The sequence below is a fragment of the Lagenorhynchus albirostris genome, chromosome 11, assembly GCF_949774975.1.
Source record: "Lagenorhynchus albirostris chromosome 11, mLagAlb1.1, whole genome shotgun sequence".
NCBI classification, from domain to species: domain Eukaryota; kingdom Metazoa; phylum Chordata; class Mammalia; order Artiodactyla; family Delphinidae; genus Lagenorhynchus; species Lagenorhynchus albirostris.
The window spans coordinates 19,529,932-19,544,200 of record NC_083105.1 but is presented as its reverse complement, the minus strand read 5'-3'; the positions used below and the strand labels follow the sequence as shown (position 1 = coordinate 19,544,200).

Here is a 14,269-nt window from a genome sequence, read left to right as displayed (position 1 = left end):
GTGGGGGGAGGGAGAGAATTTTATAGGTGATGGAATCACAAGGCAGTAGTCAAACATCAGAAGTCTTTGGTTTGGGGCTGAATTGTGTCCCCCACCAAATTCATATGTTGAAGTCCTAACCCCCAGTACCTCAGAATGTGATTGTATTTGGAGATAGGGTCTTTACACAGATATTTAAGTGAAAATAAGGTCATTATGATGGGTCCTACTCCAATATAACTGGTGTCCTTATGAGAAGAGGAAATCTGGGTACAGAGATTTGTATAGAGGGAAGATGATGTGCAAACACAGAGAAAAGAAGGCCAATTCCAAACCAAGGAAAGAAACTTGAAACAGATCCTTCCCTCCCAGGTCCCTGGAGGAACTGACCCTGACAACACCTTGATCTTGGACTTCCAGCCTCCAGAAATGTGTGAAAATGTCTGTGGCACTTTATTATGGCAGCCCTATCACACTAATACATCTTTTATGTCTGATTCCAAAGTGCACACAGAAAAGTTCAGTGACCTCCTCTCATAGGTAAGCTCTCAGGCCTCATGGGCCTTTAGGCAAATACTGGGTGCCCTTTGGCCCGAGCTTGACTAAGAAATGCAGCCTCCAATGACACTGTAGGAAAGGAAATCTGGGAACTTTTATGACACAATTCACTCTTGCTGAGAATTTGGGGCTAATATTTAACTCTGGATATATATTGACATGGAAATTCTTGTAAAATTCACACAAAATTTTAAAATGCATATAAAAGCCTTGATTTTTATTTTAATTATTTTACTTGTTTTTTTGGTGGGGAGGGGAATTGTTTTATTTGCCTCTTTCATAATTTTTGTTTTTTCATTCTTGCCACTGTCTTTCTTTGCACTTTCTTGGGCATGACATTTTCCTTTTCCATTTCTCCACGTATATTAGTTTCTCCACATTTCTCCGTTTCTCCTCCTTCTGTCACATGAGCTCTCTAGCTCCAGCGGGCCTACTTTTCTTCGTTTCCTCTATAGCATCTCCCACTTGCTTCTCGCTGTCTGCTTTTCTCTCATCCTCCTTGCCTCTGTCTTAGTCCTTCTCTCCTCCGTTTTCCTTTCTTGCCTGTGTTCAGTTTCTAGCTCCAGTCTCCCTCCTCTGCTCTTTCTTCTTTCCTTTCATCTGCTTGCTGACTTGCTTCCGTCCCCTCCTTCTGTTCCCCTCCTGGATGTTTCTTTGGCCCACCTTTCCTTCTCCTCTGAGACTTCTTTTTCTTGTTGGTGGATGGGGGCTGATACTGTAAACATCACAAAAATAATTGCATTGAGAACAGGTGGTCCCCTTGGTGTCCCGGGAGACAGAGCCTTTGAGTCAGCCCAGAATGCCTGGGCTCCATAGATGCAGAAGACATCATTGGTGCTGGAGAGGTGTCTGGACCTCAGTCACTAGACCTGATATTCCAGAACTTTGAGACTCATCTCTGACACCACCCACCCCCTCCCCAACTAGAAACTGAGAGGCACTGTGTCACCTGGAAAGAGAAAGAATTAACCTGCCTTCATCCCCTCAAGCACACCTTCCAGCCACATTCACCTAAACGTTATTTCTGTGGCACTTGTTCCTGACTCATCCTCTGGCTACTGTGTTCTCTGTGAACCAGGTTGTGCCTAGTCCCTTTGCATCACTCAAGGTGGCTCCCTGGGGTCGCATCTCTGCTAAGCCCCCTGTTCCAGCCTCAGCTGCAAATTAGGACCAGGAAGCAGCAAAGGTGTTATTATGTACTTCCAGGTCTCTCATCTTGTGCCTTCTGTCTGATACCAAAGTTTTGACTCCAAAGATTAAAACCTCAAGTTGTTTTCTTTTTTTGTCAGCAGAGTCCCCAAGGAGACCTGAGAGCTTTTTACTTTCCTTATTCATCCTTCCTCATTTTCTTCACCTTCTCTTTAGTTCTCATTCTTTCTACTTAAATCACTAAAATGTAGTCACGTATATTCATTTGTTCACTTGTTCATTCACTCATTCAACAAAAATGTATTAAGTTATCAATGTGCATCAGATGATTTATGTACTTTTGATGGCATAGATAGTACCTCTAAGGCTTGTTTAAAGTCTAGCTCTTAGTAAGAGACACCTGCAGATTTTGATCATTAGAAATTTTTTGGTGTTCTTAGAGCCAAACAGAAGTTTCTATTTGTTTTTATGTTCTTTCTATTTTGTTTTTATTTTCTTTTATGTTTGCCACTGGATGTGAATTTCTATTAGTTCCCATTTTAGAGTGTTTTTTTTTTCTTTGCACCTTTGCAGAATACCAGGACTTGAAAGGTCACATACTTTATTCATGCAGTTATGACAGAAGTTAACACTTGTCCAACAGTTACTTTGTGCAGGCATGTGAAAAGCATTGCATGCACATTAACGACCTGATGAGGTAGATAGTACCGTTATCCCAACTTTACTGATGAAACTAGGGCTTGAGAGGTTACATTATTTTGCCAAGGGCTCTCCACTGGTGATTGGCGAACCTAGGATGTCAGTTTTGTCTGATACCAAAGCCCAAGTTTAATCACTCTTCTCCACCGTCTTCTGATGATCAGATGGTCCAGAGCAGTGGAAGGGAGAGTTTACAATGTGGAATAATGTAAGGGATGGACCTCTCAGTTGAGAATGGAGCTTTTTTGACCTGTGAGCCAGGAGACTACGGGACCTAGTTACTGTTTGGCTCACCCACATGGATAGGATACAGATCTTGCAGGGGTGGCCATCCCCTCCCAGGTTGGCTTACCTTCTGAGCCTTGGGCATGTCGGTGTGGCGCTGGGCACGGACAGAGCGGGCTGACTTGGCAGGCTTGAGAGGCGCGCAGTACATCTCCAGCCTCCTCAGATCACAGCTCCGGAAGCAGCATTCATCCACGATTCCTGTCTGAGGCGCCCTCCGACTGCTCGAGCCATACCCCGTGGGCTTGTCTGTTCCAATCAAACGCAGAGAGGCCTGGCTTTAGAGTGGGATAATATGCTATCTCCACAGTTCCACCCAGCCCCTGAAGACTCTCCTCTCCCCACACCTCATCAACCCACACTTTTGTGAGTCAACCTCTTCTTGAAGCTCCTCCAACAATTCCTGACCCCCTAGATCTTTCTGGACTCCAGTATGTCTCCTGGAGTTGGTGCCACACTCGTTGGCAATACCTCACTCACTGTGCATTTATTTGTGTTAATTCTCCTCAAGTTCTTAGCCACCTGTAGTCAAGGATCTTGTCTATACCCAATCCTCACCTTTCCTTATATGTTGACTTAATTGGGAGGCTGCTAGGAATATTAATTAAAAGAGCATGTTTTATGTTTTCTTAATCTTGTTAGCAAATCTGCATGGTTTTTGTTTGCAGGATGGCTCAGATGTTTGCTATTTGGCTTAACTGCTTCTGTTATAACATCAGACTGAGAATTAAAGGGGTTTTAAGTCTGGAAAGTTCTCCTCACTTAACTGATGCAGAAACCGAGACTTGGAAACCGAAACTCAGAGTTGGGAATGACTCACTCAGGGTCATTCATGCAGTGGTGGAGCCAGGATTCAAACTCGGGTCTACTCCTGGCAAAGCCCAAGTGCCTCATAGAGCCTGGGAGACCTGTTGTGTGACTCTGGACAAGTCATTTAAGTCATTCCTGGGCCTCAGTTTACCCATTTGTAAAGTGGGGTTAATAAGGTTTTCCTTGTACTGATTGCTTGAGGATTATATGACATACTGTATGAAAAGTACTTAGCATATCACCTGACACCTAGCAGGTCCTAAATAAATGTTGGTTTGTTTCCTCAGAACATCGCTTTCCAGGATCATATAGGGTCTGTGAAGAGACAGGCTCTCTATTGACTGCATCCAGAAGCTTTGGAACTTGGAACTGATGACAATACCAATGTGATAGGGCCCTTCTCCTATCACCCTAGAGAGGCCAGAACCATCATTTCTGTTTTCTTATAGAATAACCACTAGACTGAGACAGAATGAACTAAATGTCCATTTTTCATTCTGATTGCCCAGAGGGAACACCAGGAATCAAATTTCTTTTGATATTTGCAAATCAATTAGGCCTCTTTACTTGGCAAGTAGGTTTTAGTTTGATTCTATTTTGTTTTGTTTTGATTTGGACACACTTTTCTTGGCTCTAGAAGTAAAAAGGAGGCAAAACAAGTTTACATGGAACTTAAAACGTACTTGAATTCTTTGTAAACTTTTTGTCATAGTAGAACTTTCGTTACACCAAATCTTGCTTATATACCCATATATAAAACAGACAAAAGTGAAACTGCTGTGGCTTGGGCAAGGGCAGGGGACTGGATCTTGGCTTTCTCTGTCTCCCTTACCTCCCTTGGGAGGTGGAGGGCCTGAGTCTTCTCCACTGATGTCCAAGCTTCATGGAAGAAAATTTGTGAACTATTGAGCCAGAAGGATCCAATTAATCAATGTGACATATGTTCAATTTAAATTCCTGACACAGAAGACAGCATTATATGTTAAATAAAAAGTCTTACGTTCACATAATAATGATACTGTACTTTAGGATGGAGTTTTGAAAGTCAAAATCTCCATGTATATTTTGAACTCTCTAGTTGGGGGAGATCAGACCCATGGTCATGGCCTGCTACCAAACTAGTTTGGCTGCCTTGCGGCTCGAGGGGCCAGCTGTTCATGGCATCCTCTAAGAATCCAAATGTTTTCCTGATGCTTGGCACAGGAACCTGGGGATGCTTCCTCCCTGTAAGGCAGGTTTATTGTCCTTCTTCGGGCAGCTAGGGGTAGAAACTTAGCAAGGGTTCAATTGTGGTCTCTTTGGGTGGGGTGTGCTGCTTTCGTTCAGGGCGAACCCTGTGGGTTCCTCATGGTTGAGGGATTTGGAAGGGACCGGGCAGCTGGTCTCAGTTGGAGCCTCAACGGTGCTTTCACTTGCCATTGGAGGATCAACCAGTGCAGAAGACTCTCTGCTTCTGCTCGCCAGCTGGGCCCTGGCAAGCCAGGACTTATCTGGTCCCTTGGGCAATGTAAACAATATTTTTTGTTTTTTTTTGTTTTTATAATCTTTTCCTGGAACTATAAATTAGAATAAAGACACAAATAGGCTTACATGGCTCTTTGTAATCCACAAAGGACTTCTGCATACTTTTTGCTAAGTGGCTATTTCAAGAGGCTGAAGGGGTCAGCCAGTGGAGAGTGGCTGATACACTTTGGTTTTCTCTTGGGGTGGGGAGAGAGGGGAAGGTGACTCAGCCTACTTTGAGGTAAGTGTCCCTGTCATCCACCGCAGGTAATGATTGCTCTTTGCCAAAACGATGCATTTCTTGATGGGACATGATTGCGATTCATTTGTTGAATTTGGAATAGTAATTTGATGTTTGGAGGTAATGTGGCAGGAGTAGTTCCAGAAACCTTCACACTCGGCTAACTTAGAAACAACTAATTTCATCCTTATGGGTTGAAGATGGAGAGGGATAGGCTCTGTGATTCTGGGACCTATTTAGCACCTCTGTTTCAAGCATCTCTAAAGTTATCTTCCTTCTGAGACTCCATAGGTTCTGGAGCTTCTTGCTTGCCACTGGAGAAGGACACTAACCTTCATCTCAGAACAGCATCAAACATTGTATGTATACATATTCCCTTCTTGGTGACTGTCAACAGCCATGAAACTCACCACAGGACTATTTCCTCTTGAGAGATAGAAAGTAATCATCAGCACAGCAAACAATAATAGCACACACCAGGCATCTGCTTTGTCACCTCTTAGATGAGCTCAGAGTTTGCCATGGTTCAGTCTATAAAATAGCTGTGCTTTTTTTAGTCCATAGATCAATGACTTTAGGAACAGAGAAATTTAGGACTCTTCCATAATGCTCTAAAAAGAAAGTTTACCTTATGTCTATATCTGTTTTTTTTAATGTTGTCAAAATATTACAGACTTGGATTTTGTCAAAAATGTAACTACCGGTTATTTCTAACCACCACAATCCTAGAAAGATGTTTTTCTTTGTCTATTCATGATGTCTACAATGGACTAATTGTACTTCATTGAAAATATATGAACATAACAAGTATTTACCTTGCCTTTTAAAGTTTAATTGACCCTTTGAAGTGTATTATAGACTTGACTTCTGGTTCTACATAAAGATTAACAACAAAAAAATCATTTCTCAACAATTGAGAGGCCAGAGTTGAAGGTCAAAGTTTTTCCCTTTATCTTCAAATGCCTCATATTTCTTATTTTTCAAGAACCAAAATAAAGATATTTCTTGCTATGGGCTAAAACTAGGAGCATGATGCAATGTGGTTCACCAGGAAAACAGTAAAATAATTTGCTACAGTATCAATTTTGAGAAAAATAGGAATTTTTAATGACCTCAGAATTGCAGCTATTGTCATTATGAGTAATTTTTAAATGAGATGGAGTGAACTGTTCCATCCTTGCCTTTAAAAACTCCTCATTAAGCACTAGGTAATTATGCTCCATGGGCAGAATCGGAGTTGGTAGGTGAAAAAGAAACAAATGTTGGACTAATATAAGCAAAAATTTCTAACAATTTGAACTTAAGAGTGTTAAAGATGGGACTGACTTCTTTTAAATGTAATGAACTTCCCATTGCTGGAAGCAGTTAAGTAAAGGCTATATGAACACCTGTCAGAGATCCTAAGAGCATATTCCTGTATTGAACACAGTGTCTGACTGCTATGGTCCTTTCTATTCCAAATAATCTGCAATAAGTAAAGAAATGAAGAAGAAAACTCACCTAGGCCAACCAAATATTCACTATGGATGGAAACCACTTTTACACTGTCTTCAAGAAAGAAAACCAAATATTTTCTAACTTAGAAGGTTAAAATTTGTTTTCTGTTTATCACTTGAGTTCCCCAAGATGCTCAAAACATTTTTCTGTACTCAATTCTATGACAAAAGACAGGTGACTGGGATAGTCCTTTCTACAACTAGGTATAGTCCCAGAGTTCTGTCATACCAATTATGAAGTGTCCATATACTCACTCAACTGTTAGGGTGAACTGTTAGGCATGGGTATAATTTCACAGAATTTTCCTTGCTGACAAAGACTTGACATTGGAAATTTATATATTTGTGTATTTATTTTTCAGTAGGTTTGCTCCAGAGCATGCAAACCAAAGATTGCTTAGCAGACAAGTTGGCTACCACCTAACCTAGGCCTTGAGTCCTCTATGAGCAGACATAAAGTGTCATCACGGTATCTTGAAAGTTGTACGGCTGTATCTTGAAAGTTGGCCAACAGACAGAATTCCAATGATTAAACAGCTGGCTTCTATAATAATAGCACTTCCCTTTAAATAATGCATGGTCAGTGGAGTAATTCAATAATCTTCAGGGCAAACTTGCTAGTTATAAGGGTTTGGGGCAGACTTTTGGCATCATTAAAACCATGCCAATTAGCTGAGTCTCACATTTTGTCATGGATGCAAGCAACTTGCTTCCCTCCATCTCTGAAGGAAAAGGCATAATAATGAGATTTAACTGGGGTCATCACTTCTAGAGCAAAGAGCTCTGGTCATTCATCATTGGTAAATATGTACTACCTTTATTGGTGCCACATAAGCTTGTGTTTCTTTATAGATTTCTGGGGATACAGTGGGGACATTGTACTCAACTTTAATCTCCTTTGAAACTTCCCCTCTTGCTTATTGAGAAAGCTTCCCTTTAATTATTTTAACTCTATTGTTGGAAACAGGAGACATTGATTTGAAGAATCAGTATTTAAATAATAAAAAATGCAAAACATTTTCCAAATAGGGAAATATCCAGTTCTGAAGATATACACTTGTTACTCTTTGTGTTCCAAGGGCTAAAAGTTCTCTAGAAATTGCTAACGGGGGAGGTTCTAAAGTTGATCGTGTTTTGAAAGCAGGGAAAAAGAAGTAAGACAGTTCTAGTTGTATTTCCAGGGCTATTTCTAGAAAATACACAATTATGTGTCTGGTAGAAAACGCAAATGGATTATTAACTAATAAAAAACGAAGTTGCATTTAACTTTGATTAACTTAAGATTGATCACACAATCAAATACCATAGTTAATATCTGTAGAAGCCAGTTAGGTTTCCTACACCAGCTATCTGTCCATAACTTCCAGACCTGTTGACAATTTAGAATAACTCAGAATGGTTAGTTTCTTAGGCAGCAGTGCTCCGTGGACCACCTTATCTAATAAAAATGCATTCAGTTGACATAATTTTGCATGGGATACTAGTAGGAAAGTTGAGTAGAATGTGAGTAATCTTAAATTTGTGTCCATTTTAGTGAGAATCACTTCTCACTTTCCCTATTTATGGCTTTATGTGGAAAACTGGACTCCTATCATGAATTCCTAATATAAGGAAAATTGTGATAGGACCATTACCTAGACCCCAAATGTAATACATTGAATGGTTGATATTTCCTGAATTCATAGGATTTGCATTAACTTAAAGCCTTTTGATGAATCGATATTTTACCTTTAAAAATTTCTATGGAAATCAACTTGCATTAAAACAAATATTGAGATATATGTGTTCATGTGCTTAGTAAAGATATGGAAAGATGCCTTCACTACTGTAAGACCATCCACATCACTATGCATTTAGAATAACGAGAGTATGTACACACACATACTCGAACACATATCGAGGAATGAAGTGCTTGACTGTCAGTATCAAAACTATTGTCAAAACATTTTAAAAATAGGATTGTTTGTGAAGAACTTTTTCGAAAATATATACCTATTGCCTGCCTTATATGTTGCTAGTGGACTCTGCACATTTCTGCTTTTCTGCAGAAGATCTTTCCAAGTAGGACTGGCCTTTGGCATTTATAAAAGTGAACACAGAAAATGTCCTCTCTTCTATGAACGGCATGTCATAAACTTTTCTTGAAAACCTATCAAATTCAGTCATCAGTTTCACTTCAGCCTGTGTTAATTTTTAATTTCCAGTGTCTGCTGGTCCCACTACTTCTCAGTTGAACGAGGTCATCTTTTCTAGGAATCGCGGCTCTGTTTGACCTGCCGCCACCCCCATCACTCGGCAACTCTTTCTCAGCTTCTAAATCCCCATCACCCAAAGACCAAAGTCTTCCTGTTACCCAATCAAGTCAATGTTTGTGTATCTCTGGGCCTAAAAGGAATGAAGCAGTGCTCTGTGGGGCTGCCCCTTTCTTCAAATATGCCATTTTTTTTTTGGAAGCCCCAACTCAAGGGCAGGTGTGAAACTAGTGCTATTCAGTCTGCCTCTGTCCCAAAGGCCAGGGAGCTAAAGCGCAAGGCTTATGAGCAAGAAAACTAGAGATTCAGAGGAGAAACATTACCGTTTTAGGGCTCTTTGGAGAAATGGGCCGACAGAGTGGGAAGCAACGTGATGTATTACTTTAGCCTGATACAATGCCCTGGAGGGCGAGCGTCTTGCCAGGTCAGCACAATTTACTAGTTTAGGTTTGATTCCAGGCCTTGGAGGAGATAGATGTAGCCAACAAAATTATACTTTGGCAAGAGAAATGCTTTGCTGGACAGAAATGTTGTCCTGAGGGAATGGTTTGGTTTATCAACGTCTAAGGTAAAAGATAATCAAATGCCAGGAGGTCATTTTTATGTTTGAATTATTTCAGTTGAGCCTGCTATATAAGTTAGCTACCATTTTCCAGTTATATAGTTTCGATTAGTTAGAACATACTGCAGGGTTTGAGTATGATCTGCCTGTGACATCTGTCATACCAGTGAAGGAGGCAATGTGTGGAGTGGCTAAAAGCACATGTTTTGGAGTCAGACAGGTCTGGATTCTGCCACTTATTCACTATTCACCTTGGGCAAGGCACCAACTCTTCTAAGACTCAGATCCTGTTATGTAAAATGGACATACGAGTATCTCCCAAGACTGTTGTGAAGGTTAAGTGAGAATGCATATAAAGTGTTTTGCACAATGTCTGGTATGCAATAAACTCTAAATAAATGTTAGCTCTTATAATTGTTATGGAGTTAGCTGGCCAGCAAGGCTAGCTGGGCAGGTCTCCTCCTTTTCTTCTCTTCCTCTTAAAAATGCATCCTTTCCAAAGTTTGGTTGAAAAGATGGCCTTTCTAGATAAAGGAGGACTGTTCTCTATGAAAATAATGAATATGTGTTCCTTTGAAAGAATATCCAAACTTTATGTTGTATAGACTGTCCTAAATATTTTTAATCTGGAATGGGAACTCTATGAGAACAGATCCTCCAATTAAGTCACACAAGTGATATGGGCTTATCTTGAACTCTTGTTACCTTTGATTTCTCCCAAATAATCCACTGGCTAAAATAATTGGCTTTTCAGCATTAGTATCTATTCACTTATTTCAAAACAATGCTGCAAGGCATGGGAGGGATGTGGGCAAAATACATGGTCAGGGTGGTTCCCCAATCACTTTCCACCAGCATACGTATTTCTCTCCTCTTTCTTTTCTCTTCTTCCTCTATATCTGCTTGTCTCCTGTTATTGACAGCCATTGACATTCTTTTTGTTCACTGATGCACTTTAGGGCACAAGCTCATATTATGCAGAGTTCATGGTAGGCTAAGAATTAGAGTTTAGTTCCTTCTCTGGAATGACTGAAATCTAAGGCTCCCTTTCCTGCCAACCATGCTTTGGAAATAAACAGCCACCAAGTATACAATGTCACCAGGCCCACTAATCACTACTCCATCTTGGACCCACGCCTGAATGAGATGAAGACAGACAAAACAAGAGAGAATAAGAAGGGATGTTGAGGAATCGCACATATGGACCTGAGTTATCTCATTTTTTTGAGAAAGGCTGTGACGGAAATTGTAAGATGAGTCCGGCTCCAATGTGGAGATTGTAGCCATGCCACCAGCATTATCTCCTATACTTACACTGTTACTGTCAGTTTACTCTTTCAGATGTGGGAAGAGAGGCCTTGTAGGCAAAACATAAGGCATTCATGAATAGGGGGTAACGCCCCTCTTTCTGGTTACAGAGAAAGATGAATCAGCCAAAGGGGTATTAAAACACATTCTCTTTATTTTTAGTTTCACTCTAAAGTCTATCATTTCTCTTTTCTTTGCAACTTGGCACCTGCCCTGTGTTCTCAGGGGCCCTGCTCCCCGTCAGTCTCCTCACTCAGGCCTCTGTGTTTTGCTCAGGGTGCATCTGGAGATTTTCCCAGGGGTGGGTGTGACACGGTCAGGATCCAGGTGAAGGGGTGACAGCTGCCAGGGCCGTCTGGCGTGTCTGAAGGGAGAGTGTCGGGAGGTGTAGGCCCCAAAAGGAGAGGCATCCGGGCCTGCATCAGGGAGTGAGGCATTGGAGGGCAGCCTCCACAGCAGCAGAGACAGCCCTTGGCATTAGTGCAGAGAAGCAACAGACAGAGTCAGCGACAGGTTGAACACAGGAGAGGAGGGAGGGAGGGAGAAGGGGGTTAGAGCGCTACATGGTATAAATAACTGCAGAGTGTGCACGTCAGTGCCAGTTGGATTGTGTGTGAGGTACCTTTCATGCTGGTGTGTCAACAGCGTTGTTCCTGAATTGAAAGGTCCTGGGGAGTGTTTCTATAGCACCTAGCACAGTGCCATATGCAGAGAGGAAGTAAAAAAGAAGGCAATATGGTATACTGAAAACAACATTGGATTCCAGCCCAGATCCTTTGTGCAAACTCACAAGTCACCCAAACTCTCTGAGATGCAGTTTTCTCACATAGACAAAGTACTGGATAACATCAAGCACTCCTTCTAACAACGCGACTCTAAGCATTATCTAAATGGCTAGGGGACCCACTTTCTAATCAACAATGCATATAGGGCACATCAGTGTTTTTCCCCAATAATAGGGAAAAATACAGTGAAGAGAAGTTTGATGAGAGAGCCAGGTCTTTCCTCTTTGTCAGATTTAATTTTATATGAAAACAAAATTGATATATCAGATTGAATTTAAGAAAAGCAGGGATCAGCATTGGGTTTGATGGAGGAAAATAGGGAAAATGACCAGTATGGAGGTGGGTTTGAGTACAGGCAGGGGACAAGACCATTTGTGAGGACTGCAGAAGCCAGATCAAGGCAGGATACAGGTGTGAATTAGGAGGATAAGAAAGATAAGGGAGTCATTTGCTGGAGCTGTTGAAATACTAGAAAGAATCCAACTTCATTTAGGAAACGGATCCTAAAGGCTTTGAGGAATGAGGAAGTGGCCTCATTTGTGTGGGCACCCGGAAGTGAGAATGAGGATGAGAAGAGTCTTTCTAGAAACTCCTGGGCATGGTCTTTTTTTTTTTTTTTAACGTTTTTATTGGATGCCCCATACATCTCTGAAGCTCTGTTCATTTCTTCTCCATCCTTCTTTATGTTATTTGGATTGCATAATCACTATCAATTTATCTTTAAGTTTGCCGATTCCCTCTTCTTCCAGTTCAAATTTACTATTGAGCCCCTCTGGTGACTTTTTTTTTTAACATCTTTATTGGAGTATAATTGCTTTACAATGGTGTGTTAGTTTCTGCTTTAAAACAAAGTGAATCGGCTATACATATACATATATCCCCATATCTCCTCCTTCTTGCATCTCCCTCCCACCTTGCCTATCCCACCCCTCTAGGTAGTCACAAAGCACCGAGCTGGTCTCCCTGTGCTATGCAGCTGCTTCCCACTAGCTATCTGTTTTACATTTGGTAGTATATATAAGTCCATGCCACTCTCTCACTTCATCCCAGCTTACCCTTCCCCCTCCCCATGTCCTCAAGTCCATTCTCTACATCTGCGTCTTTACTCCTGTCCTGCCCCTAGATTCATCAGAACCTTTTTTTTTTCTTAGATTCCATATATATGTGTTAGCATACGGTGTTTGTTTTTCTATTTCCGACTTACTTCACTCTGTATGACAGACTCTAGGTCCATGCACCTCACTAAAAATAACTCAGTTTCATTTCTTTTTATGGCTGAGTAATACTCCATTGTATATATGTGCCACATCTTTATCCATTCATCTTTCGATGGACACTTAGGTTGCTTCCATGTCCTGGCTATTGTAAATAGAGCTGCAATGAACATTGTGGTACATGACTCTTTTTGAATTATGGTTTTCTCAGGGTGTATGCCCAGTAGTGGGATTGCTGGGTCATGTGGTAGTTCTATTTTTAGTTTTGTAAGGAACCTCCATACTGTTCTCCATAGTGGCTGTATCAATTTACATTCCCACCAACAGTGTATGAGGGTTCCCTTTTCTCCACACCCTCTCCAGCATTTATTGTTTGTAGATTTTTTGATGATGGCCATTCTGGGGGCATGGTCTTTTAACATTACTCTTTGCAAAGCCACATCTTCAAAAGATAAGTGACCAGTCCCAGGAGGGTTGTTAACATTGTTGACCAGAATGCTGAATTTCCTAGTATTCAATGTGGGCAACATTTTATTTCACTAGCTTCCTAAGTGTCGGTCAATGGTATCTGAATCCTCTGTGTGATAGTCAGCTTCTTCCTGGGGGACTGGTACATAGTTTCCCCAGAAAATTCCATCTACAATTACATGTTATCCCATCTCTGATAATGTGAATGGGCTTCCAGACAGGTCATCATCTCTACCATTGGGAACCAACATCTGCCCAGAGGACAAAATTAGAAGACCATTATATACATGTTTTTTTCAAATGCTACACCTTTTTTTGGTAAGATAAACTAATGTTAAGGTTATGAAAATTTTTAAATCTGTACAAGGAGTTCTCAAGCAAGTGGTAGTATGGTTCATCAAAATATTAATCAGGTATGCCGACTGAGGCTAAATGGTTCATTTAGACAGAGATTATATTATCTCAGGAACTTTCAGATAAAATCTGGACTTGTCTAACCATCCTTTATCTCTTTTTTCTCTATAGAATTTTGCTACATAATTTTCTCCCTTTCCCCTTAATATTTAATTGCTTAAACATGACCAAGAGACTTTAGGGCTTTCCTCAAATTATTAAATTTTAGAATTTCATAAAGCTTTGGACCTGAGAGCAAATTCAAGGTCAGCTAAGAAGTCTCTTAGTAATCTGGAAAAATCACCGAGCCTGTTAGTTTTAGCCACCCCCAAATATTATTTTTCTGAATTGAGCAAGTGAAGTATGAATAAGGAGAGAGAGGTGTGGCTGGGTTGCAGCTCGTCTCCAAGCTAAATCCTGTTCTCATCTTTATTTCATCTGGGACTGATATCATGTCTACATCTCCAAACCTCATTAAATGCTTTTAGCAAATATTATTATCAATCAAGAAAAATCTCTGATTCCTTTATTTATTTTACTAAAGGAAAATATTTTCAGCTTGTGATG

The 14,269-nt window shown here is 40.8% G+C and overlaps 1 protein-coding gene across 6 annotated transcripts in view; it reads right to left on the bottom strand.

Annotated features, from left to right (window-relative positions):
- Positions 1–14,269, bottom strand: part of IGF1 (insulin like growth factor 1) — a 151,597-nt gene that overhangs the window by 94,508 nt on the left and 42,820 nt on the right. For 3 of the 6 annotated variants that reach the window (XM_060164759.1, XM_060164760.1, XM_060164761.1), the window contains exons 3-4: positions 2,738–2,919; positions 795–1,252 (exon numbers count right to left, since the gene is read on the bottom strand). In XM_060164759.1, coding sequence (XP_060020742.1) covers positions 1,094–1,252; positions 2,738–2,919 — 341 coding nt within the window. In that variant the 3' untranslated portion in view covers positions 795–1,093. Of the gene's footprint in view, positions 1–794; positions 1,253–2,737; positions 2,920–14,269 lie in introns of those variants that run through there. The other 3 variants (XM_060164763.1, XM_060164762.1, XM_060164764.1) reach the window with 1 other exon arrangement.